The sequence below is a fragment of the Oncorhynchus nerka genome, linkage group LG5, assembly GCF_034236695.1.
Source record: "Oncorhynchus nerka isolate Pitt River linkage group LG5, Oner_Uvic_2.0, whole genome shotgun sequence".
NCBI lineage: Eukaryota > Metazoa > Chordata > Actinopteri > Salmoniformes > Salmonidae > Oncorhynchus > Oncorhynchus nerka.
In genome coordinates this window covers 60075526-60101977 of record NC_088400.1, presented here as the reverse complement: position 1 = coordinate 60101977, position 26452 = coordinate 60075526, and the positions used below count along the sequence as shown (strand labels likewise).

Sequence of the window (26452 nt, the reverse complement as noted above, 5' to 3'; positions counted from 1 at the left end):
ACATCCCCATCGACGGGACAGTAGTGGAGAGGGTAATAAGTTTTAAGTTCCTCGGCGTACACATCACAGACAAACTGAATTGGTCCACCCACACAGACAGTGTTGTGAAGAAGGCGCAGCAGCGCCTCTTCAACCTCAGGAGGCTGAAGAAATTCGGTTTGTCACCAAAAGCACACACAAACTTCTACAGATGCACAATCGAGAGCATCCTGTTGGGCTGTATCACCGCCTGGTACGGCAACTGCTCCGCCCACAACCGCAAGGCTCTCCAGAGGGTAGTGAGGTCTGCACAACGCATCACTGGGGGCAAACTACCTGCCCTCCAGGACACCTACACCACCCGATGTCACAGGAAGGCCATAAAGATCATCAAGGGCAACCACCCGAGCCACTGCCTGTTCACCCCTCTATCATCCAGAAGGCGAGGTCAGTACAGGTGCATCAAAGCAGGGACCGAGAGACTGAAAACAGCTTCTATCTCAAGGCCATCAGACTGTTAAACAGCCACCACTAACATTGAGTGGCTGCTGCCAACATACTGACTCAACTCCAGCCACATTAACAATGGAAATGGATGGAAATGGATGGAGAACATGTATCACTAGCCACTTTAAACAATGCCACTTAATATAATGTTTACATATGTAACGGATGTGAAATGGCTAGCTAGTTAGCGGTGGTGCGCGCTAATAGCATTTCAATCGGTGACGTCACTTGCTCTGAGACCTTGAAGTAGTGGTTCCCCTTGCTCTGCAAGGGCCGCGGCTTTTGTGGAGCGATGGGTAATGTTTACATACCCTACATTACTCATCTCATATGTATATACTGTACTCGATATCATCTACTGCGTCTCGCCTATGCTGTTCTGTACCATAACTCATTCATATATCTTTAAGTACATATTCTTTATCCCTTTACACTTGTGTGTATAAGGTAGTAGTTGTGGAATTGTTAGGTTAGATTACTCATTTGTTATTACTGCATTGTCGGAACTAGAAGCACAATCATTTCGCCACACTCGCATTAACATCTGCTAACCATGTGTATGTGACAAATAACATTTTATTTGATTGATGTAGACGGGAAGATACAGTTGAATCCTATATCGATATAGGATCATGTTGACACTCAATCAAGTCCACAGAATGAGCTTGCTGAATAAGTGACGGTTATGCCTAGCAACATTGTCATGTCGCCGATTCCATATTCAGATGTTTGAGTTGGGGCATCAATTCATAGCTAAACAAACTCCACAGGGAGCCTGTGATATGGTTCAGTGCGTTCTTATCCAGGTGAACATAGGATCCAATGTTCTGTCCTAGACAGCTCTCTGATTGGCTCGGGTCAAAAGAGGGTTAAGTCAGCGTGGGGAGGCATGAGGCCCTTGTGAGGAACCCCGTCTAAACTCATCAGCCTGATATGATATGCTCATCTGCATGCTACCTCTGCCATGTTGAAACTGCTGATATTAACTCACTGCCACTTTCATGCTACTACTTCTACTTTTACCACTAGCAAATTATACTGTTACCACTACTTTTACTGATGTTGTCATCGGATACACATGTATCTGTAATAACAACAGGCAGGCCCGTCATGCAACCGGGCAGACAGACCTCTCTACCTCACCCCTGGAGTGTCTCTCTCTCTCTCTCTCTCTCTCTCTCTCTCTCTCTCTCTCTCTCTCTCTTCTCCGCTCCCTCTCTCCGTTCTGTCTGTTCAGTGCTGTGACCTGACCTCTGGTTTCCGTGGCAGCCAACTGGGCTGAGTTCACCGCAGTTAATCACACGGACGAAGCTCACCAACAATTCTTAGTTGTGGGTCGAGAAATATCCGAGTCCGCCTTACTCATCAACCATGTGGCAGTTTTATTAAATCAAATAGTCCGGCTAACTGACAAGCTCTATCCAGTTAAATGCACCCCACTGCTACCAGTACATTCCAAAACAAGCTAACTGCAACCCCTGTATGACATCATATAGCTAGACCCCAGCAATCATTGCACCCATATGTCCTACCTGAACAGATCACAGAGCCTGACTAACTTGTCGTTCTTGTAGGCCTATCCATCCTAAGCAATGATGGGAGATAGAAACTCTGTGAGCTTTTGTGTCAGACAGGCAGAGCCCAGCAGCTGAAGAATCTCCACATTTAAACACAGGGATGATGCAGAGCTAGTGAACTAACAAGACATTACTCAGCGAGGGCCACAGTGTAGCTAACTCTATCGCTCCTGAGAGAGAGCAAAGACCTTATCAGTGTGTTCCCCCTTCACTCCCCTTGGCCGGCAGAGTTCAGAGGAGACAGGTTTATCTGCTGTTGTACAGACATGGTCTTAGAAATAATTTAGCAATAACGCACGGGGTGGGGGTGGGGGTGTGGTATATGGCCAATATATCACGGCTAAGTACTGTTCTTATGCACGGATGCCTGGATACAGCCCTTAGCCGTGGTGTATTGATCATATACTCCCAAACTCCCATGGTGCCTTATTGCTATTATAAACTGGTTATCAGCGTAATTAGAGCAGTAAAAATACATGTTTTGTCATACCCATGGTATATGGTCTGTTATACCATGGCTGTCAGCCAATCAGCATTCAGGGCTCGAACTAACCAGTTTATAATTTATAATTTAATGTCATGGTCATTAGAGACCATGACAAAGTATTGTAGTAGCTATTGTAGCCATCGTAGCCAAATCGTTATGTGATTGCTACTCAGACATCCAACAGTAGCGGTGTCCAAGCAAGATGGCGTCCGCTGTGAAACATAAATTGTGTTTGGGATGTGTTTGGGATTCTAAAAATAAGAGGCACGTATTTGCTTGGGTTTTCTAATTCAAGTCTGACCTGAATGCCTCCCAGAAAAAAATAGTAATGGTTGTGTAAATATGGCGCCTCAGACGTAGGCCAAACAGACTCTCCAACCAGAAGACCTTTCACCCTGAACTCTGTCAGACAGCAAGGAAGCATAACAAAACATGAGGCAAGAGGAAAATAGCTTTCGACTATGTTGTTGCTCTCTCTCTCCGGATGGCCTACGTTTGAGAAACAGGGCGATGTGTTTAGTGCGTGTGTGCCAACTACACGGTACATGTCCATGTGAACGTGGTAGTGGGTGCAGTTGGTATCCATATACAGTAGGTGTTTCTTTGTGGAGTCGTGTGTGTATGTGTGTCTGCCTAATGTCACAGGCCAGTACACACTGGAGGCTTTGTGAGTAGGACAGGAAAAGAACACCTCGTTATAGAGTGTGTGTATGCCCTGTCACACAAAAATGCATTCGAGGAGATTATCCATCGACAATAATTGATTAACCCGATTCCAGATAGTCTCTTCTGGAGTGCTCCTCTGTGACAATGCGCCTGAAAAGGAGTGTCTTTTCTCTCATTTGGCAATGCAACCCTTCAACTCCACCTAGTGGTATTCATTTCAATGTGGCTGAGTTGGGAGTTTGACTGGACCGCATCCAGCGTGCAAGAAACAAGATGGAATGTTGAGAAATAGGAGGTGCAGGTGGCTGTGTTAACCAGACGGGGGTGCTATTGACTTTCGCCATCCCATATTACGGCCTCACTCAAAGCTTGCTGAACTGAGTGCTGAGTCGACAGCTGCAATGACATTTGGTACAATCCAGCAAAACACAGTCAGTGTGAATGAGCTGAGCTCCCGGGTGGCCTGTGGTTACCGTGGTACCCAGCTGCCTGCCCTCCACTCCTCTGGCTAACCTGCCATGAATATCTCTCCCTGCTCTAACTTGGTGGTGGTAATGACTCATTGGATCATAACCCCTATAAATGATCATGCTGTTACAACATAATACTCTTGTTGAAGAGTGTGAACTATGGTAATACTGTGGCCAGAAAATAAAGTACTAACGAGTTACTCAGAATGTTTAGACATCATATCCAGGCATGGATCCCTTACCCTACTGCTGGGTCCCTTCCCAGAAGCCTGGTGCTGTGACGTGTGTGTGTGTGTGTGTGTGTGTGTGTGTGTGTGTGTGTGTGTGTGTGTGTGTGTGTGAGTGAGTGAGAGAATGTGTGTGTGTGTGTGTGTGTGTATAAATGTGGTGTGTATCGTGGCCTCTAGATGTGAGAGCAGTGTAGGGTAGTGATGGGGGAAAAGATCGCTATAGTTACATATCGGGATATTATTTTTTGATGATATATTGTATCTTTTTGACGAAATTGAATATTATTTTTGCACTAGTTGGCTGTAGCTGCACCAAAACGTCAGTATTTTTCCCTCATAGCTTGTTCTCCATTTTATTTTTAAATAGGGAGCCAATTCGTTTTCAGCGCTTCTATTTCATGACTGATAAAAAAACTATCTTGTCCCTTTGCAGCAGACATATGGTGAGCAATATGCTTGGAATATCGAATCGCAATAAAATCACAGTTTTGAATCGCGATACATATATAATCGTGAGAATCACAATGCATATCTTATCGGCACCTAAGTATCATGATAATATCATATCGTGAGGTCCCTGGTAATTCCCAGCCCTAGCATAGGATTGAGTTCACCAGGGTTAGGGTCGAGTTCATCAGGGTTAGGGTCGAGTTCATCAGGGTTAGGGCTGAGTTCACCAGGGTTAGGGTCGAGTTCACCAGGGTTAGGGTCGAGTTCACTAGGGTTAGGGTCGAGTCCACTAGGGTTAGGGTCGAGTCCACCAGGGTTAGGGCTGAGTTCACCAGGGTTAGGGCAGAGTTCACCAGGGTTAGGGTTGAGTTCACCAGGGTTAGGGTCGAGTTCATCAGGGTTAGGGCTGAGTTCACCAGGGTTAGGGCTGAGTTCACCAGGGTTAGGGCTGAGTTCAATAGGGTTAGGGTTGAGTTCACCAGGGTTAGGGCTGAGTTCACCAGGTTTGGGGTTGAGTTTACCAGGGTTAGGGCTGAGTTCACCAGGGTTAGGCCTGAGTTCGCCAGGGTTAGGGCTGAGTTCAATACGGTTAGGGTTGAGCTTATCAGGGTTAGGGTCGAGTTCACCAGGGTTAGGGTCGAGTTCATCAGGGTTAGGGCTGAGTTCACCATGGTTAGGGTTGAGTTTACCAGGGTTAGGGTCGAGTTCATCAGGGTTAGGGCTGAGTTCACCATGGTTAGGGTTGAGTTTACCAGGGTTAGGGCTGAGTTCACCAGGGTTAGGGCTGAGTTCACCAGGGTTAGGGTCGAGTTTACCAGGGTTAGGGCTGAGTTCACCAGGATTAGGGTTGAGTTCACCAGGGTTAGGGTTGAGTTCACAAGGGTTAGGGCTGAGTTCACCAGGGTTAGGGTCGAGTTCACCAGGGTTAGGGCTGAGTTCACCAGGGTTAGGGTTGAGTTCACCAGGGTTAGGGTTGAGTTCACCAGGGTTAGGGTTGAGTTCACCAGGGTTAGGGCTGAGTTCACCAGGGTTAGGGTTGAGTTCACCAGGGTTAGGGTTGAGTTCACCAGGGTTAGAGTCGCATTCACCAGGGTTAGGGTTGAGTTCGCCAAGGTTAGGGTTGAGTTCACCAGGGGTGAATAGATGGTAACATGGGAGGACTGTAGGAGAGTGACTATTATTATTGCACAAATGAGGGGTGGGGGAGTCAGTTGAAACAGGACGAGCAGGGTAGCTGAGGTAACAAACCGAAAACCTTCAGTATGTTGTTCTACTAACACCGATGGAGGGCTATATTCTTATGTCAACATAGAAAAAGAAGCGATATGGCACACTCATTATGGTACGGTCTGCAACCCTGTATGTATTCTAATATGGGTGCTTGAAATATTTAGTTGCTTTACTTAGGATAATGTATGGATATGTCACCTTGCTGTATTGCATTGTATTCTAACACCCTTTCATTGTCCACCTTTTCCCCTCTCCTCCTCTCAAACCTTTTATCTCTCCTTTTCCTCCTTTCATCTCTCTATCTGCCATCCCTCTCTTTATTCTGATGGCCTCCTTAAGTCACAGGATGTGCCACAAATGGCAGCCTATTCCCTATATAGTGCACTACTTTTGACAAGAGCCGTATGGCCCCTTAATGCACTGTATAGGGAATAGGCTGCCATTTGGGACATTGCCACAGTCTCCATGTTAGTAGCTAATTAAATAGACGGCAGAAAGAAGCTGTCCTTTTGTTATCTTGGTTACAGAGGTAAACATAGCGCCTGTGTCTATTCCTCTTTTCCCCCTCCCTCCCTCCCCCTCCCTCCCTCCCTCCCTTGCACTCACACTGTTTCGGAAGGGAGCAAAGACCCTCGTCATACCAGAGCAGGGTCTGAAGAGCACTGACGCACTTCAGTGTTCTGTGTGTGTGTGTGTGTGTCTGTTTTAGCAGTTGGATACACTTGATGATGTGCTCATGTCCTGGCCGAGTGCTTAATAAACCTTTAAATGCCCTTGTTATGATTTAGAAAAGACTAGAGCCATAGATTGCTCTAGTGTCTAAAATGTCATCATTCTACCCAAAGCCCAGTGCACTGTGGGAATGTGTGCAGAATAAACACACTGAAAGAGTCCCCTTAGTGGCCACTTTACTGTGCCTAGTCTGACTGGCTTTGTCCATGCTGCTGCTCCTGTCTCTCTCTGCTTCCACATCCCTTTGTCACGTTGTATCACTACACCCACACCCCACTGGCTCCACTCAGACGAGAACAGTCTGCTGCTGGAATGGTGAAATCACAGGAATAAGCATTTTGCTTTCGGGCCCTTTCGGGAAACTCGAGCTGCCGTGGCAATGGAGGAGTATTAGGGAGAGAGGCAGACGGCTTCAGGGGTAGAGAGAGGAGAGGGAGGGAGGGGCAGGGAAGGAGTAGGGAGAGGAGGGTGTTACTACAGGGAAAGGAGGCTGAGTTCTCGCTATTCAAAAGTCAGAGTCATTTGAATCAAGACCCCCATGGGGTCATTTACATTAAGAAGCCCAAATGATGGGCGAATTTCAGTTTAGAATAGCCTAATTGTCTCTGGATAATTTGAATGAAGGAAATACTTTCGGGAGGCTTGTTGAAACAAAGAGGGGAGGTTCTTGTGGTCAATCTAAAACAAAAGAGGAGCCAACACTTTAACTAGGAGTCTAGATCATTATATTAAGACATTAGTCTGAGCTTTAATACGATCGTAAAAATGGACGTCTCCTACTAATTTGCAGCAGAAGGCTGAATTCATTTTCCTGGCTACCCAAACTTGCTTAGGCCAAACATGAGTTTATTCTCCGCAATGAGTACCTTCCAGACGATTTCTAGAACGCAAACACATTCTAACCATTCTGATTGGCACCAGAAACCGATGGGTTGGGCTAGAGCCATAAAACGTGGGTGAAGCAGCATTTTGAAAATGTGTCATTGGCTTTGATACTCTGATTGGTTAGAAATTACCCAATTGCAGGTTACTTTGTTTTGTACACCACAAACGACTTCAACGATGGCAGTCTCAGACTGAAGTATGGAGCGAACATAGAACAGTTGAAGAACTCAGTTTGAGTCGCCAGGCAATGAATGAATCATAATTTGCCCTAAACTGAGAGGAGGGCGGTTAATAAGCCTCAAAGCCCAGGGGTAGCGTGGGAAACGGAGTTCTGGGTAGAAGCTGCTCAGCCTGAGGCCTGTTTTGGAGTTGTGGTTGTCTGGAGCCACACCTGTGTCAGATTAGCTGAGCCAGCAGGGAGGGCTTCCCTCTAATGGAGACTTAATAGGCTCTCAAATGACTTACTGCTGCCGCTGTGTGAGGAGCAAAGCACTGTCTTACTGGGTTCAGTGTGAGACAATGGCTTCCATGTAAGACAGTGGGTTTCATGTTAGACACAGACAGGCAGGCAGGCAGGCACACACCCTGCATGCGCACACACGCACACACACACACACGCACGCACGCACACACACACACACACACACACACACACACACACACACACACACACACACACACACACACACACACACACACACAAACTGCATTCACTCATACCAAACTGTCCCTTCTCACCTCCTGTTCTTCTGTTTGCCGACAGACACAGCGCATTTGGGTTAAACCTGTACTTCGTAGATTAGTAGCATGTGGGTTTGTCATCGTCAGTGTTGCCAACACTGTTTCATTGTAGTGCAGCAGCAGAGCGACTAGAATATGCCCTCTACTGGCCAACACTGCTACCAACCAGCAGCCCAACATTCTTCTCTCAGGGGGCTGTCCATCCAAGTTTCTGTAGCTTAATAAACTCATCAGCCTGCTACTGTATGCTCATCTGCATGCTACCTCTACCATGTTGAAACTGCTGATATTAGCCCACTATCACTTTCATGCTACTACATCTACTTTTACCACTAGAAATTGATACTGTTACCACTACTTTTACTGATGTTGTCATTGGATACACATGTATCTGTAATAACAACAGGCAGGCCCGTCATGCAACCGAGCAGACAGACCTCTCTACCTCACCCCTGGAGTGTCTCTCTCTCTTCCTCTCCCCCCTCTCTCTCTCTCTCTCTCTCCCTCTCCCTCCCTCCCTCCCGCTCTCCCTCACTTTCTCTCTCACTCTCTCACTTGGTGTCGGCTCACCCTTATGGAGCCAAGAACAGCTGGAAGCTCTCAGAGCAGGAGGACACACGCTGCTAACCTCTCACTGAGAGGACACTCGAGACGAGGGCCTGTGGTGCATTAAGACTCAGGGAAACGGACTGACCAGTGAGTGGCCACTGTCCTCAAGGTTGACCATCCACTCTGACTCAATAGATGGAGGGTTACAGGACATGGTTCTAAAATGAAGTACCCTTTTCACACTATCATGCCAAACCGAACCATACTGTACGGTTCCAGGAACTATGGTAGTGTGAAAAGGGCAGACTAAGGAGTGAAATCCAAGGACAGTACTCAGTTGGGCAATTCTTTAAAATATATATATATATATACTCATTGTGTTGCGTCCAAGAAAAATATTGGATTCTCCATCTGATAATAATGTGACATTTTGTATGTGGTTAGTTAGGTCATCGGATGTTGCAATAGCCAAGCAATGGTAGGACCTAAAACTGTACAATTTGCCGGCTATACGTTTTGCTTTTGCGTAATCCCAACGGTGATATTTCCCCACACACTCCTCTCTGCTTCCTCCTGCGTGCTATGGCGACCATGGAGTGTTGTAAACATTTCTCGTGACCCTGTCTGTAGGAGGGTGAGTACGTAGGGTAATGCAGAAAAACGGTATTGGACTAAAGCCTCTGAGATGTCTCTATACTGCATTTATTCCCAGAGTGGTTACAGCATCTTTACAGGTTCTATAAACCAGAACGTGGACCAATTACACTCAGAGAATATTACAGGCTCATACACATAGCTTACAGTGTAGGTATGTAGGCTGTAATGAACAGGGGCTACATTTGGTTGTGAGGAACAAGCATATCCACCTTCTTTGGCTATTATAGGGGCCAAATAAACCCCTCAGTGTTTGTCCGTTAAAGAACCATGAATACCACCTTCTCCAGAATTCCACCTCGAGAATACCACCTCCAACACACAATGTAACATCCACATCAGTTTGAACCATCTCTTGTGCTGTGGTTAGTTGAAGATCTCATCTCGGTGTGTTTTATTGCAGTGCTTGAGGAGCCTGCTGGTTTGAGATGGAGGGAGGATGGAGCTGAGGGGTGGGGCACATGGGGGAGTCTGGGTAGGATTCCAGACGCATTCCGGAGCTCCCAGGGAGGGCAGAGGAGCCGGGATGGATCTTTCAATCTCCACCTTTTCTCCCCCTCCTCCCTCATTCCCTCATCCCTCTCTCTCCCACAATTGCCTGCAGAAGCTCAAATAGAAGGGGAACACATAACTAAGCTTTTGGAAGGAGAGTCAATTCATGAGATAAACCTTTAGAATCGTTCTCCAAAATGTAGATGTTTCAATTGTCAAATCCTCTGTGGGTTAGTGTAAATGTTTACAGAACGTCTGGAAAAGTACAGTTTGGACCTAATGCTGCAAACAATGAATTCAATATTGTTTACAGTAGTTTTACGCCGACTGCCAATAGACTATATAAACAGTGGTAGTTTGTGTTCACTCATCATTAATGCCACATGCTTCATACTATGGATATACAGTATGACGTGTAAAATAGTATAATATGATGTGTAGTGGAATTCCCCACAAGCTGATGCGAGAGAATGTATAACCCATTATGGTTGTGTTTGCTTCAAAGGTCAGGTGAACGAGGTCATATACAACAGAACTATACTATGGGTAGGCTAAGAAGAAACGTCATGAATGTTTTTGGGGTCTTTGTGCGTGTGTGAGCGTGTGTGTTAATGTTGCGGTGGCCTAGTGTGGTGTAGGTGTCACGGATAGCTAGGAGTGGTGGGTGTGGAGTCAGGCGCAGAGAGCAATGCTTCCAACGCGTACGTTTATTAAGCTGGGTCTAGCCAGCAACCAGGCAAAATGACCAATAAACAGGCGTGTCTCCAAAACCAGGGAACATAACAGACAGCAAAATACGTATAAGCAAAACAATTACACCACTGACAGCGAGAATAAGCCCGCACAAAAGCAGGCCGGGAAGTTTAAATAGGCCAATAATTAACAACAAATAAGTAACAAGGTGAAAACAATCAAGACAAAACCAACAGAAAAGAAAAAGGAATCGGTGGCAACTAGTAGACCGGTGACGACGACCGCAGAGCGCCGCCCGAACAGGGAGAGGAGCCACCTTCGGTGGAAGTCGTGACAGTAGGAGGTGAGATAGCAATGTCATGGTCCAGTCTACGTTGTGTTTGACAAATAGGGCACTCTGACACAAGAAGAGGCGGCATGAAACCAAAACGATATCCTCGGTGCTTGCCCTCTCTCTGCTTGCTCCCTGTCCTTTTTCGAACACATACAATGACCCTGTTTTTACAGCTTGCAGACCGGGTTCTCAGAACTATGTGTTTAGAATCCAACATAAATATTTAGGACGAGAGCGCAAAAGAACTTGGAGCTTCTCGGTTGTGCGACAGATAAGGGTTTCGATGTGTTCAACGTCAAGATTTGATAACAACAACAAAAAATCTTAGAAATGTATTATTAGAAAAGTCACCAAATATGTCCTGTATGTTTTTTTGTAGAGTAGTGGGCTGTTCCCAGCTCTCAGTATAATATAGTGGGTTGACTGGGTTCACTGGGTTGTGTTTCCTTTAGAGAGGATGGTCTAAGGCACTGCATCACAGTGCTAGCTGTGTCACCAGAGACTCTGGGTTCGAGCCCAGGCTCGGGAGGTCCATGGGACGACGCACAATTGGACTAGAGTAGTCCCTGTTAGGGAAGGTTTGGCCGGTAGGGATATCCTTGTCTCATCGCTAGCTTTTTCAAGCAGAAATTTGCTTCCTGCAACACTAACTCAAAAAAGTTCTGGGACACTGTAAAGTCCATGGAGAATAAGAACAGCTCCTCCCAGCTGCCCACTGCACTGAAGATAGGAAACACTGTCACCACTGATAAATAATTTCAATAATCATTTTTCTACGGCTGGCCATGCTTTCCACCTGGCTACTCCTACCCCGGTCAACAGCACTGCACCCCCCACAGCAACTCACCCAAGCCTTCCCCATTTCTCCTTCTCCCAAATTCCAGTCAGCTGATGTTCTGAAAGAGCTGCAAAATCTGGACCCCTACAAATCAGCTGGGCTAGAAAATCTTGACCCTTTCTTTCTAAAAATTATCTGCCGAAATTGTTGCCACCCCTATTACTAGCCTGTTCAACCTCTCTTTCGTGTCGTCTGAGATTCACAAAGATTGGAAAGCAGCTGCGGTCATCCCCCTCTTCAAAGGGGGGGACACTTTTGACCCAAACTGCTACAGACCTATATCTATCCTACCCTGCCTTTCTAAGGTCTTCGAAAGCCAAGTCAACAAACCGATTACCGACCATTTCGAATCTCACCATACCTTCTCTGCTATGCAATCTGGTTTCAGAGCTGGTCATGGGTGCACCTCAGCCACACTCAAGGTCCTAAACGATATCATAACCGCCATCGATAAGAAACATTACTGTGCAGCTGTATTCATTGATCTGGCCAAGGCTTTCGACTCTGTCAATCATCACATCCTCATCGGCAGACTCAACAGCCTTGGTTTGTCAAATGATTGCCTCGCCTGGTTCACCAACTACTTCTCTGATAGAGTTCAGTGTGTCAAATCGGAGGGTCTGCTGTCCGGACCTCTGGCAGTCTCTATGGGGGTGCCACAGGGTTCAATTCTTGGACCGACTCTCTTCTCTGTATACATCAATGATGTCACTCTTGCTGCTGGTGAGTCTCTGATCGACCTCTACGCAGACGAAACATTCTGTATACTTCTGGCCCTTCTTTGGACACTGTGTTAACAACCCTCCAGGCAAGCTTCAATGCCATACAACTCTCCTTCCGTGGCCTCCAATTGCTCTTAAATACAAGTAAAACTAAATGCATGCTCTTCAACCGATCGCTGCCTGCACCTGCCCGCCTGTCCAACATCACTACTCTGGACGGCTCTGACTTAGAATATGTGGACAACTACAAATACCTAGGTGTCTGGTTAGACTGTAAACTCTCCATCCAGACCCACATCAAACATCTCCAATCCAAAGTTAAATCTAGAATTGGATTCCTATTTTGCAACAAAGCATCCTTCACTCATGCTGCCAAACATACCCTTGTAAAACTGACCATCCTACCAATCCTCGACTTCGGCGATGTCATTTACAAAATAGCCTCCAATACCCTACTCAACAAATTGGAAGCAGTCTATCACAGTAAAATCTGTTTTGTCACCAAAGCCCCATATACTACCCACCATTGCGACCTGTACGCTCTCGTTGGCTGGCCCTCGCTTCATACTCGTCGCCAAACCCACTGGCTCCATGTCATCTACAAGACCCTGCTAGGTAAAGTCCCCCCTTATCTCAGCTCGCTGGTCACCTTAGCATCACCCACCTGTAGCACGTGCTCCAGCAGGTTTATCTCTCTGGTCACCCCCAAAACCAATTCTTTCTTTGGCCGCCTCTTCTTCCAGTTCTCTGCTGCCAATGACTGGAACGAACTACAAAAATCTCTGAAACTGGAACCCCTTATCTCCCTCACTAGCTTTAAGCACCAACTGTCAGAGCAGCTCACAGATTACTGCACCTGTACATAGCCCACCTATAATTTAGCCCAAACAACTACCTCTTTCTCTACTGTATTTATTTATTTATTTTGCTCCTTTGCATCCATTATTTTTATTTCTACTTTGCACATTCTTCCACTGCAAATCTACCATTTCAGTGTTTTACTTGCTATATTGTATTTACTTCACCAAGGCCTTTTTTTGCCTTTACCTCCCTTATCTCACCTCATTTGCTCACATCGTATATAGACTTGTTTCTACTGTATTATTGACTGTATGTTTGTTTTACTCCATGTGTAACTCTGTGTCGTTGTATGTGTCGAACTGCTTTGCTTTATCTTGGCCAGGTCGCAATTGTAAATGAGAACTTGTTCTCAACTTGTCTACCTGGTTAAATAAAGGTTAAATATATATATTTTTTTAATCACGCACTAGCGACTCCTGTGACGGGCTGGGCGCAGTACACGTTGACCAGGTCGCCAGGTGTACGGTGTTTCCTCTGACACATTGGTGCAGCAGGCTTCCGGGTTGGATGTGCGCTGTGTTAAGAAGCAGTGCGGCTGGTTGGGTTGTTTTTCGGAGGATGCATGGCTTTCGACCTTCGTCTCTCCCGAGCCCGTACTGGAGTTGTAGCGATGAGACAACACAGTAACTACTAACAATTGCATTCCATGAAATGGGGAGAAAAAGGGGGTAAAGAAAAGAGAGGATGGTCACGCCAGAACAGCCATTCCAGACATTGTCACGCTACTTGTTCTGTTATGTCTACTGGGTTTGGGCTAGGTCAGGCTTCAGAGGCCTGGTGACCCTGTCAAGGCCAGTAGAGAGAGGGGAGAGACAAGGAGAGGGCTGGAGGATGAGAGAGAAAATTCAGTGCTTGTCTACGACCACGTACATGCATGTGTGTGTGTGTGTGTGTGGATGCGGTCGTCTCACTCGGGCTTTATCTCTGTCTGTGAGACCAATTCATAAGACCAAACGCTATGCTCAAGCTTCAGTTTTCCCTAATGGACCAGAACACCCATAATCACACAATGACAGTACAGAGCAGACCGTGTACTACATCCCCAACAGCGCAGGGCAATATAATCACCTCATTTAAAGTAGCCATTCCTCTTCTTGCTGTGTGCCCATTTAGACAACCCTTATTTTGAGGGAGGACAATTAAGGGATATTTAGCTGTGCAGAAGAGGAGAGGAATTGAGAGACATTAGCCGGCAGTGAGTTGGTGTTTTCTCTGGGTCTGCCGTCTCTGATTACTGTCGGGTGAGGCATTGGCTTTATTGAGGAGGAATTCAAAAAAGGAGCCCTCAAACATCTCTCTCTCTTCTTAGACACAGCATCACAGCATCACAGGAAGGCATTGGGAGCCAACAGTAGGACTCAGATAGAAGGGGTTTAGGGAAAGGGAGAGAAGGGGACGGATGGAGGTAGGGATGTAATGTCTAAAGTGCTTGATAATTGTAGTTAGCATAATTTGTCCACGTCATTTTCAAGCAAATGCCATCTGTCAAACTGTCAGTACCAGATGCAATGCATGCCCGTTGCTGTGTTTCATTTCAGTCAAGTAACCCTCAGTCTGTCTTCCATCAGCTTTAGTGTATGTTTCATGTGACGAACAATGCGCTGCGTGCCACTGACATTGTATGGACATCCGTAGCATTGTGCTGTCTCGCACAGCTGGCCGGCTGTGACGCCATGGCAACAGTCGTCAACGGTGGTCAGTGGAAAACATGTAGGTGCGTAGGTGGAGGATGTCTGTCTCTGTCGCTGTGTAAAAGCAGCGTGAGCCGCACATCATATTTCCCTGTCTAGGTCTGGTTTTCGCCTGCCTTCAGTTCCTCTGTTCCTCTGTGTCCGCATTGGTTTCTTCGGGACTAGTGTTCCCCCTAAGGACAGTCTGACATGGAGACATTGAAGACACTTCGCAGAAGGTGCAAGCCTTCTCAAACTACCTTTGAGGTCCTTAACAGTTCACACGAATGCCATTCCAACTACATCATTTGCCATGGTTTTAAAAGCCTACCGAAGCCAAGGCACAACAGAGACATTTCTTAAACTGTGTCGTGAGCTAAACAGGAAATAGATAATGCCATATTTTAAGTGAGCTAAACAGGAAATAGATAATGCCATATTTTAAGTGAGCTAAACAGGGAATAGTTGATGTGAGTGGCCCTGTCGACATGTAAAACTTAAGGGGAGAAATAGAGCACAGTGTTATGCGTGTACCCTGATAAACGTCACTCCCAATCCGTCACAGGCCAACTTAATCCTAATTTGTATCATACCACTGTGCTGGAGAGTACAAGCTGTGCAGTTTCGCCAGAGAAGCCTAACTTCATGACGAGATCACTGTGAGGCATGTGATGAAGTATAGCCAGCCATCAGCAGACAGATATTCAGGCGAAGACGGTGTAGGACACACTGACCCCCCCCCAAAAAAAGCATGCAGGTCTGGATTCCATCTCACTGCCATGGCCTTTTGTCTTCTGAAACACTTGGATTTGATTAGCATTTTACTTCCTTCCTGCTTTACTTTTAACTTGGAATTTTTGAAAAAAAATTCTGCCCATTTAAGCTTTAGCATAGGTCTTGAACAGCTCTTGGATGGGACAACTGGAGTAAACAATATTTACATTTAACATTTACATTTAAGTCATTTAGCAGACGCTCTTATCCAGAGCGACTTACAAATTGGTGCATTCACCTTATGACATCCAGTGGAACAGTAGTGCAACTAAATCTTTTAAGGGGGGGGGTGAGAGGGATTACTTTATCCTATCCTAGGTATTCCTTAAAGAGGTGGGGTTTCAGGTGTCTCCGGAAGGTGGTGATTGACTCCGCTGTCCTGGCGTCGTGAGGGAGTTTGTTCCACCATTGGGGGGCCAGAGCAGCGATATGTTTTGAACTCCTGTTCACCCTCAGGATAGAAATGGATTCAGGGCAAGTGGTCCCTGTTGCCTGCTGATTGAAGCCTGGTGATTGAATCCAGACCAGGGGGGGTTGTGTGTTTGGGATGGGGTGGATGCGAAGAAGGGTGTCTTAACCCTAACCCCTCTTCCTCTGCAAGAACTCATGTTCGTACAGGTGACGTTGTCCGAGGTCCTTGAAGACGTCAGCGAGAGACACAGTGGTAATAAGCAGCTGTAAACAAGTACGGTAAATTTGTCCAGGGTGAAATATGAATTATTTTTCTATTGCAGTGTTTCATTGGCTCTTTTCTTGTATCATGGGAGATATCCAGATGAGGAAAGAGAGTCACATAAACAAAAAACGAATCCACCAAACGATCACCGAAAGGGCAACAACAGAACTCGTGCAAGTATTTCATGCCTGAGTTTCTTCTGCGAATGTTTATTAGACAGGTCGTGACCACTTATGGGATATGTTGTCGTTCATTGGATTGTCATCAAGGCTTTTATGGGAGATGTTCCATACGATTCAGGGATTTCAGTGCAGAAGGATGTAGTCACTTGTCTGGATAAAGCGGGCGCGTAGAAACTGAGCGATGTACACATTTGCATTTTGCTCCACGCTCTGAGTTTCCGATGACAGAAGGCATTAGGATGGCCGCCGATGAGTGCATTTCATTCTTTAGTATTTTTCCAGATGCATAAGCCTGGGAGAAACAACTGAGGTAGTAAGTAACGTCACACAGAACCAGGCATAGGAATAAACAATTCAACTACCAGTTTCAGAGACAGACACATGGCAGACAGTAGAATATGTCAGGGTTATATATACACCGTACGTTGTACTGTAGTTGAATCACAATAAGCAATTGTCCGTACAACCAATGTACACACAACCAGACATATCAGAGGTGTGAGGCACAATGGAACATGTGAAACATTATTAGATGTGTGCGTTTATGTGCCATGTGTTGGGGAGTAGTAACATTCCACATTCTGTCCCACTGTTAGTCTTTTTGTTAGTCTTTTTGTTAGTCTTTTTGTTAGTCTTTTTGTTAGTCTTTTTGATAGTCTTTTTGTTAGTCTTTTTGTTAGTCTTTTTGATAGTCTTTTTGTTAGTCTTTTTGATAGTCTTTTTGTTAGTCTTCCTAACAAAGAAAGCTAAGGTAACTGAGCTAAACGACTACCGCCCCGTAGCACTCACTTCCGTCATCATGAAGTGCTTTGAGAGACTAGTCAAGGACCATATCACCTCCACCCTACCTGACACCCTAGACCCACTCCAATTTGCTTACCGCCCAAATAGGTCCACAGACGATGCAATCTCAACCACACTGCACACTGCCCTAACCCACCTGGACAAGAGGAATACCTATGTGAGAATGCTGTTCATCGACTACAGCTCGGCATTCAATACCATAGTACCCTCCAAGCTCGTCATCAAGCTCGAGACCCTGGGTCTCGACCCCGCCCTGTGCAACTGGGTACTGGACTTCCTGACGGGCCGCCCACAGGTGGTGAGGGTAGGCAACAACATCTCCTCCCCGCTGATCCTCAACACGGGGCCCCACAAGGGTGCGTTCTGAGCCCTCTCCTGTACTCCCTGTTCACCCACGACTGCGTGGCCATGCACGCCTCCAACTCAATCATCAAGTTTGCGGACGACACAACAGTGGTAGGCTTGATTACCAACAACGACGAGACGGCCTACAGGGAGGAGGTGAGGGCCCTCGGAGTGTGGTGTCAGGAAAATAACCTCACACTCAACGTCAACAAAACTAAGGAGATGATTGTGGACTTCAGGAAACAGCAGAGGGAACACCCCCTATCCACATCGATGGATCAGTAGTGGAGAGGGTAGCAAGTTTTAAGTTCCTCGGCATACACATCACAGACAAACTGAATTGGTCCACTCACATTGACAGCGTCGTGAAGAAGGCGCAGCAGCGCCTCTTCAACCTCAGGAGGCTGAAGAAATTCGGCTTGTCACCAAAAGCACTCACAAACTTCTACAGATGCACAATCGAGAGCATCCTGGCGGGCTGTATCACCGCCTGGTACGGCAACTGCTCCGCCCTCAACCGTAAGGCTCTCCAGAGGGTAGTGAGGTCTGCACAACGCATCACCGGGGGCAAACTACCTGCCCTCCAGGACACCTACACCACCCGATGTTACAGGAAGGCCATAAAGATCATCAAGGACATCAACCACCCGAACCACTGCCTGTTCACCCCGCTATCATCCAGAAGGCGAGGTCAGTACAGGTGCATCAAAGCTGGGACCGAGAGACTGAAAAACAGCTTCTATCTCAAGGCCATCAGACTGTTAAACAGCAATCACTAACATTGAGTGGCTGCTGCCAACACACTGTCATTGACACTGACCCAACTCCAGCCACTTTAATAATGGGAATTGATGGGAAATGATGTAAATATATCACTAGCCACTTTAAACAATGCTACCTTATATAATGTTACTTACCCTACATTATTCATCTCATATGCATATGTATATACTGTACTCTAGATCATCGACTGCATTCTTATGTCACTAGCCACTTTAACTATGCCACTTTGTTTACTTTGTCTACATACTCATCTCATATGTATATACTGTACTCGATACCATCTACTGTATGCTGCTCTGTACCATCACTCATTCATATATCCTTATGTACATATTCCTTATCCCCTTACACTGTGTATAAGACAGTAGTTTTGGAATTGTTAGTTAGATTACTTGTTGGTTATCACTGCATTGTCGGAACTAGAAGCACAAGCATTTCGCTACACTCGCATTAACATCTGCTAACCATGTGTATGTGACAAATAAAATTGGATTTGATTTGATTTGTTAGTATTTTTGATAGTCTTTTTGTTAGTCTTTTTGTTAGTCTTTTTGTTATGAATGACTTGACTGTGAGATATGTCGCTCATCAATAGGATCATTCTATGCCAGAATCAACGGTGGGAAATATTAAGCACAGTGCTAAATACGATACCAAAAGAAAATGGCTCTGCCGCTGAACGTGAGCACAGGAAGCAGGTTAAAGGTGACAGAGAAAATCCCAAGGCTCAAGATGTATGTGCTCGAGATGACTCAGGTCAGACTGGATATGATGACTATCATGGTCCCATCTCGGAGCCGTATACTTTCAAAGTTTTACGCCGTGAGGGAGGAAGCAGGGAGGGACCTGCACCTTTTAATGATTATTTCTCACTTGTTGGATTAGGCAATGTGTCTCTTTGACGAGCTGTGAGTAAATTGCAAGAAGAGCTCAGGATAATATGTATGTAGGCTTCATCCAGACCGTATGTAACATTATGGTCTTTTGGTTAGGTTTCCATTTGCAGACACATTTATGAAGCATTTGTTCTGCAGCAAATTGAAGATGGAATGTATAGTGTCGAGCATTCTCAAAGTATATCCTACTCACTAACCAGTGAGCAGAATGAAGTGGATTGCTCCACATAACATAGCAGTGGCCAGTTTGGAAGTGAACTGGCAACCTTTTCTCAATAGAGGTGTGGCAGCTTAAACATGTCTTCTGTTTCACTTAATAAAACCCACTGCTGCTGACCTTTTCTTCTTGATCAGCTTTCCTTCTTGAGTTAAACTCTCTCTCTCTCACTGCCAGGGCTTGAACAGTGAGAGCTCTGCTCAGTTGGGACAAAACGCCCCATGTTGTGTGACGCAACACATCTGGAGTTTTGGGATGTTCTGCCACGTTCCTTCCTCCTCCTTCTTCGTCCTCTGCAGCACAGGCCGCTGGGTCAGCGTGTCAGCCACAGTCACACTGGGACTATCAAACTGCCATTTTAGGAGACAAAGGACTTCTCCAGGGGGGATCACCAAGTGGCTCCTTCAGATATGAACTCATGTTTACCCAGTAGAGTGAACTCAATGAGTGGCATTGGAAAACCCTCCCCCCCCGTAAATAAACGACTTCATAATTGTTTCATTTGGACAGTGCCACAAGGTCTATGTTTCTTTCAGGGAGCAGGGTTGGCCAACCTAACACGTTTCCCAGGTTCCATACTGTAACAAGATTGTAACAAGTGATGACGTCAGTTGATCTTGATCATGCACTTTGATATAGCTGTACTGTAGTGTAATGCAAAACCACTCCTTTCCTTTTAGTCAGCAGATTTCACTTTGCTGTGCCTCAACACATTCTTCAGATGTCTACACGTCTCGTTCTGATTACACCGGTATTCAGCCTGTGTGTGTGTGTGTGTATGAATGTGCGTATAGCCTACATACCCTAATCATGTGCTGCATGTCATTTTCAATCGAGTCCCCTGAGGTTTAACCATGCCTCTGGGCCGGTTCAGTATTAATGTCCCCTATAAGAGCTCTGTACATGAGAGATGGACAGTGAAGAAAGTTTCCCAATAAACCCTTGGTCAGCTAGAAAAGTAAATTGTTTGCAATAACTCAAGTGAATATGAGTCTGGAAAGTGTATTGTAAACCCCTCACAGGAACCCAGTATTAGTCCCTGTGCACCGTGACCCGATGAAACCGCCTTATTTCATTTCTGTGTTTGTAGAAATTGCAGGCAAACCTTGGCCAGGATTGCTCAAATCTGGTCTCACACAAAGCATTGCACAAACTCAGCAATGTCCCCCTAAAGCCCTAATGGGCTTTTTCATTTAGAGTTATTTTTAGCCACTAGTTAGTTGTCTTTTAATATCCTTTTAACAGTAGTGTGACACATAGCCATCGTGCATAACTGTAAAGTCTAGTTTACAGTCATTTCCCAGCGTCCATACTCCAAAGGCTGTTGATTCTTTGTAAGTTTCTGTAGAAGCAATGGGGTGAACTATTTATTTGTTAAAAAAAAAATCCAATTACACACCGCTGTGACAACCATGCCTAATACAGCCTACAATAATTGTACAACGGGAGGGTGATTGAGTAAACAGCCTATAACAGCCTATAACAGCTTATAACAGCCTATAACAGCCTATAACAGCTTATAACAACCTATAACGGCTTATAATAGCCTATAACAGCCCATATAACAGCCTATAACAGCTTATAACAGCCTATAACAGCTTATAACAGCTTATAACAGCCTATAACAGCTTATAACAGCCTATAACAGCCCATAACAGCTTATAACAGCTTATAACAGCCTATAACACCCTATAACAGCTTATAACATCCTATAACAGCTTATAACAGCCTATAATGTGGGGACCAGCTCAGGCGTTTCTTTTACACATTAGGTTACTGTGGCCCTGACCCCCAGTCACTCTAACACAGATATCATGAACATGATGAAAACATATACATAACTGCAAGAAATGTACTTTAAAACAGCAAAAGTGTCTCACTACCCTATGGCAAAATGTGTAGAATTGCAGGAAATGTATTGTAACACTGCAACAACAACAAAAATGCACCGAATATCGGTATGTTGTTGTTGCATTGGTCGATCATCTCTTTTACTTTCTCCACTCGCTCTCCGTGTGCTCCCTTGAGGTGCCCCGCCTTTAGTCCCTCTCCCTGACTCGTTTCCTCTGTTCAGAACGTCGGCGCAACATCGCTAACTTCATCAGTAGGTCCACTACAGAGCGGAGTAGCCAGCATGGAGCGGGAGCTGTTGCGCACTGACACTGCTGTCCTCCGTGGCATGCATAACCTCCAACCGTGTTGTCCTATTCGTGGATTTGAATATTCAGCATAAACCTGTTACAAGTTTTTTTTTGTTGTTGTAGCTTTTTTCTTTCATCGAAATTGATGATACAGCGAGTCGTGAGGATATAACGACAACGCTCGGTCCGTTACTTTTGCAAGGATTCAAATAACATTTATTTTATTTCCTCGTTCACCTTTGGATAGGCTACTGTATATGTGGATATTTGTTCTGAACCATGGGCGACTCCGTATTCTTGGAGAGGCACAATTCTTACCTTGTAAGTATTCTGCCTTATGCTTCTCTCATTACAGCCTGTGGTTAAGAAGTACGGTAGTTGAGACATAGGCTTCCTCCTGTATTTGTTCATGTTAGAGGACAGAGATGGGAGGATATTGGTTTCCTGAAAGGAAATGACTGACACATTGTGCAGCATCGACATGAATCCAGGCTATGTGCTATGCACGCTCGTTTTTCTTCTTCCTCCACACAGTAGTATTTTAGCCTCAGCTGCTATTCAAATGTAATTCCCATAGAAGCATGCAACTAAAATCGCTTAGTTTCACACCATCCAGTGTCCTTCCCGATATCAAAACAGGAGAGGAGAAAGCCAGAGGCAGCTAAGGTCAGTGGTAGGCTGCCTCATGACTCCGGAGAGTTATGTGGCTGGCTGAGTGGATGTTACCACAGAGATGAAGAAAGAACAGTACAAGCAAAGCCAGTCTATAAGTCTTCTTTTTCCTCACTGTCAGCTCAGGGTTCCAGTGCAGTGAGTGCACTCAGGCTTCACATAGAGCTCCGGGCATAGAAAGCAACAGGTTTTGTGTAGCCTACAACGAACGTCCTGTGCTTTGGAACCTCAGTGTTTCCAATATTTCATGAACTGAAAATGTTGTAAGTTCCTTCCATCAGCCCACAGTCTTCCCTCTTGCTAACTTCACATTCTATGATGCTTCTTATTAGAGAGAGAGAGAGTGGTCTAATGATGCAAGGGTCAGAGAGGCAGAGTGGAGGATAGAGAGGCACGCACGCACACACACACACACACACACACGCCTTGCACCTGTCAGAATGTGTTGCATGTTTGCTTAATCCCAGCATGCATTAGGGCTCATTCCAAAGTGACACATATGGAGATAACCCTTCATAAACAGGTTTATTTACACGTTTCTGAGACTTAAAAGATAGTGGGTTACGTAATACAATATAGGAGCTCTGAGACCCAATGACCCCGTGTTGCCACAATGGTGTTTTGATGTGGTTAAGTGGTTGACTCCATCAGGCACCACAGAGGTGTTAGATAAGGACAAATCAAGTCTATTCTGTCGGTGATCACAGAAAATACCTGAACTAATGCAACTATAGCCTCATTAGAAATTGTGAGTGGTGTCTTTTGTTTACGTAGTGGAGTCTTAACCAAATCGTAGAGTGACAAAGAACTCTTCTGCTTGTAAATCCTCATGGGTGGTAGAATCAGCGGTGTGGGTTGCTGTCTTTCCCCTTGGAAATGATGTGGGGTAATTTCTCCCCATGTGTGAGTAATCTACTGCCCACTGAGGCTGTTCGGTGGGTCGACTTCACTTTATGAGCTATGTTTTCGCGGCGAAGACTCATAAAAGCGCGACCAAAGATTGAAAAACAATACAGTTTTCTTTGGCTTCGCTGGCCCACACTGTGGTCTCCCAGCTGACACTTTTTCCTGAGCGGCATGAAATGTAGTATGTATGAAAAGCCCATGCAAGTGTGTAGCCTCTCATTTGTGGTATCACTCACACACATTTGACTTAGATAAACAACATGTCCGCTTCTCTCTAATTGGTCGTTCAACTTCCACTGTCTCTGGAGTTATGAATGTCATGTGGAGTGTAAGCCACACATTACACATATCATATTGCAGCAGAGTGCCTTGGTTTTCATTGTAACTATTTAAGCAGACTCCACCTAGCCTTAGACACAGCAACCTGAGTGCTGCTTCCTCGAGTGTGTAGGAGTGGTTTATGGTTGGCTGTTGGTCGTGAACTCTGGCATTCTGACGATGCAGTCCAAGGTTAATATCACTGCCGAAGGATCACAAAGTTGGTGACAAAGCGTGGAAAGGAGGATTAGGTCCGCATAAGCTTTCCCCATCAGCCTTCCAATAAACAAATTCCATATTCCGTCATTCTGTCCACTGTGTATAAATATTCCAGATTCCAGTGTTATACTGGTTGGAGACATTGAGGATTTGAAGAGGAGAGAGCAGCACCATGCCTGTTGCCAAGGCATAAACTTTGAATCTGTCTTGTAGGCAGCCATGTGGCTCTGCTCTGCTAGGCTCTGCTAGGTTCTGATTGGCTCTACTAGGTTCTGCTAAGTTCTGCTAGGCTCTGATAGGCTCTGCTCGCTTCGGAGTGATGCTAGCTCCTTCAGGTGTACTAGAGCTGGCGACCCAATACTCAACCAAGACACAACTCCTCACTGGATCGGCAGGTAGCCTAGCGGTTTAGAGCGTTGGGCCAGTAACCGAAAGGTCCTTGAGTAAGACACTTTACCCTAATTGCTCTTTACCCTTAGAGCATCTGCTAAATGACAAAAATGTTTTAAAAATGATCAGACCCCACAGGGTTGGTTTTCACCCCTTTGTTCCAGACCATTCCCAGACGTGTGTTATTACACGGTTGTTATCTAATGTGTTTGCCCCCCCCCCCAATACTTTCTATTTGTTGGGGTTTGAGGTTCCATAATGGATTCTCTCTTCCTCATTTTTCCGAACATCCGCTGCCTGCTTCCTCCTTGACTAAAATGGTGATGTGTTGATGTCATCTGGATGTCATCTGGTGGCTGGTTGTAGTGTCACAGCATTACACAGGATGGCACGTGTTTGTAGCATGGATAGGGGAAGTGATGTCAACCTCAGCTGCCACTCACTCTACTGAGGCTGGTTCCTGCTGCTCCGACTTGAATCATTGTTGTCCGAAAGCTGCATCTTTACTCTCCCCTGGCTCTCCATTGTGTCCTTTAACGTTTTACTGCAGTGGGATAACTCAGGGTCACACAGAGTGTTTCTTGGTCGTCTTAAACAGATCTACTTTATACCAAAAGTATACACCTCACACACATGGTTATGGGCTTAAAAAAAGAAGACACCTGAACCATGTCAGATATAGAGTTGAAATGTATAACATTTTGAGTTTGTATCCCAATATTACATGTTATATACATCACAGAAGCCTGAAATATAACAACATTGTTTGACATAGAAACAGACATGTTTTTTGAATTTTTATTAATTATGAAATTGTGAAAAATATTAATAACATTCCACCCATGAGGCCACTAGATGGCGCTTTGGTCATATGACTGCAGGAAAGGGCTACAGATATGGTACATTATGTGATGTAGCAACAGACCTATTGGCTACTGCGTGCATGTGACTGACTCAGAGAGAGGAAGCAGACAGAAAATCAGACACATTAACTACAGATCGGATTGTTTAATTGTTGATTAATTGAATGACTGATGATATACGTGCTGGTGTTGTCAGCTGACCTTCAAAAGACTTCTGTGTCATAGTGGCTGGGCCTCTGTCTCTGTCCCCCTGTCCACACACTCTCTCTCGCCCTCCTGCCTCTCCCCCTAACCAAGGCATCACTGGCCAAAAGGAACCCACATCCACCCTCTTCCCTATCCTGGAGACATTCAAGAGAGCCTTCGTCAGTCTGAGGGCCATGTACCTGCACAGACAGGCTCCAAATTCCTCTCATTGTTCTAGTACTAAGTAGATGTTTCGTAACGGGGTCTGGCCCCCTTACCTTTTTCCCGCTTACCTTGTCCTCGTTGTTTCCTGAAGGCTGTTTGCTTTGCCCCAACCACAACCACTCCCTCTGCAAATAGGACTCAGGTGATCGGCCGCACAAAGAAGGCTGTTTCAAGGCACCTGACTCCATAATTAAACACAGTCGGATCCTATGGCATCCAGGATGTTGCCCAGTTCCAACAGTGTTTGAGTAGATTTCTATTGATTCTGATTGAGTTAGAGCTGTTCTAGATCTAACATTTCTATTTCTATCAACGCTTTACTTTTTTTCAGTTACCGGCGATTTCAGTGATTTCAGCCAACATGGTCAAACTAATGATACAGTATAACACGTTGTATTGGACTCTGAGGAAACAGATTCAGTGTGTTGGATCTCTACTTACGGTTCTGTAATCTCACCAGAACCTCACATATATATACAAGGAATAAGCTGTACTGTTTAATATCATTTTCAAAAACCATTTGAAGAGGCCAGACCGATTTCTAATTTGATTTATCTCATGATTTAAGTTGTATTGCAGGATTAAAGCCGCCATAACAGCCCAACGGGGGATAAATGTTGGACGTTAAAATCGGATGCAGTTATTTTGTTCCAGTGCCCATTTAGCCTGGGACTGGAAAAATCCTGTGGTGTTACAGAGGTCATAGGGTCAAAAGGTGAGACAGGGGTCAGCACATCACTGTCATCTGATTAACTTTTCTGATATGTCTCACTGTGTACGGTCAAAGGTCAAGGAGCTCACTGAACTGCAGCCAAGGCAATGTTCAGGATCGGGGGAGTGTGGCTAGGCTAAATCAACCAGCCAGGGGAGAGGAAGATTCAAAGAAAAAGCTTATGCAGCTACACTGAAAAACTTAGATGCATGGAAAAATAGTGGGATATGCTTCCGATGGAAATAGTGTCCAAATGAACTCTGGAAGATTCCCTGCTTCCCTGTAAATTCCCCTTGATATAAAAAGCTTTTTATATAATTTTCCCTGATCAAAAACCTGGAACTCCTTGACAAATTCATGTTCTTTGCTTACATGG

At 45.4% G+C, this 26452-nt stretch overlaps 1 protein-coding gene across 2 annotated transcripts in view; it reads left to right on the top strand.

Annotated features, from left to right (window-relative positions):
• LOC115129742 (rho GTPase-activating protein 6-like) overlaps positions 1 to 26452 on the top strand; it is a 78190-nt gene that overhangs the window by 13830 nt on the left and 37908 nt on the right. Inside the window, exon 1 of one of the 2 annotated variants that reach the window (XM_029660413.2) lies at positions 21531 to 21906. The exons of the other annotated variant lie outside the window; for it this stretch is intronic. Within the exon in view, the coding sequence (XP_029516273.2) occupies positions 21865 to 21906 (42 nt within the window). The 5' untranslated portion in view covers positions 21531 to 21864. Of the gene's footprint in view, positions 1 to 21530; positions 21907 to 26452 lie in introns of those variants that run through there. 2 annotated transcript variants of the gene reach the window in all.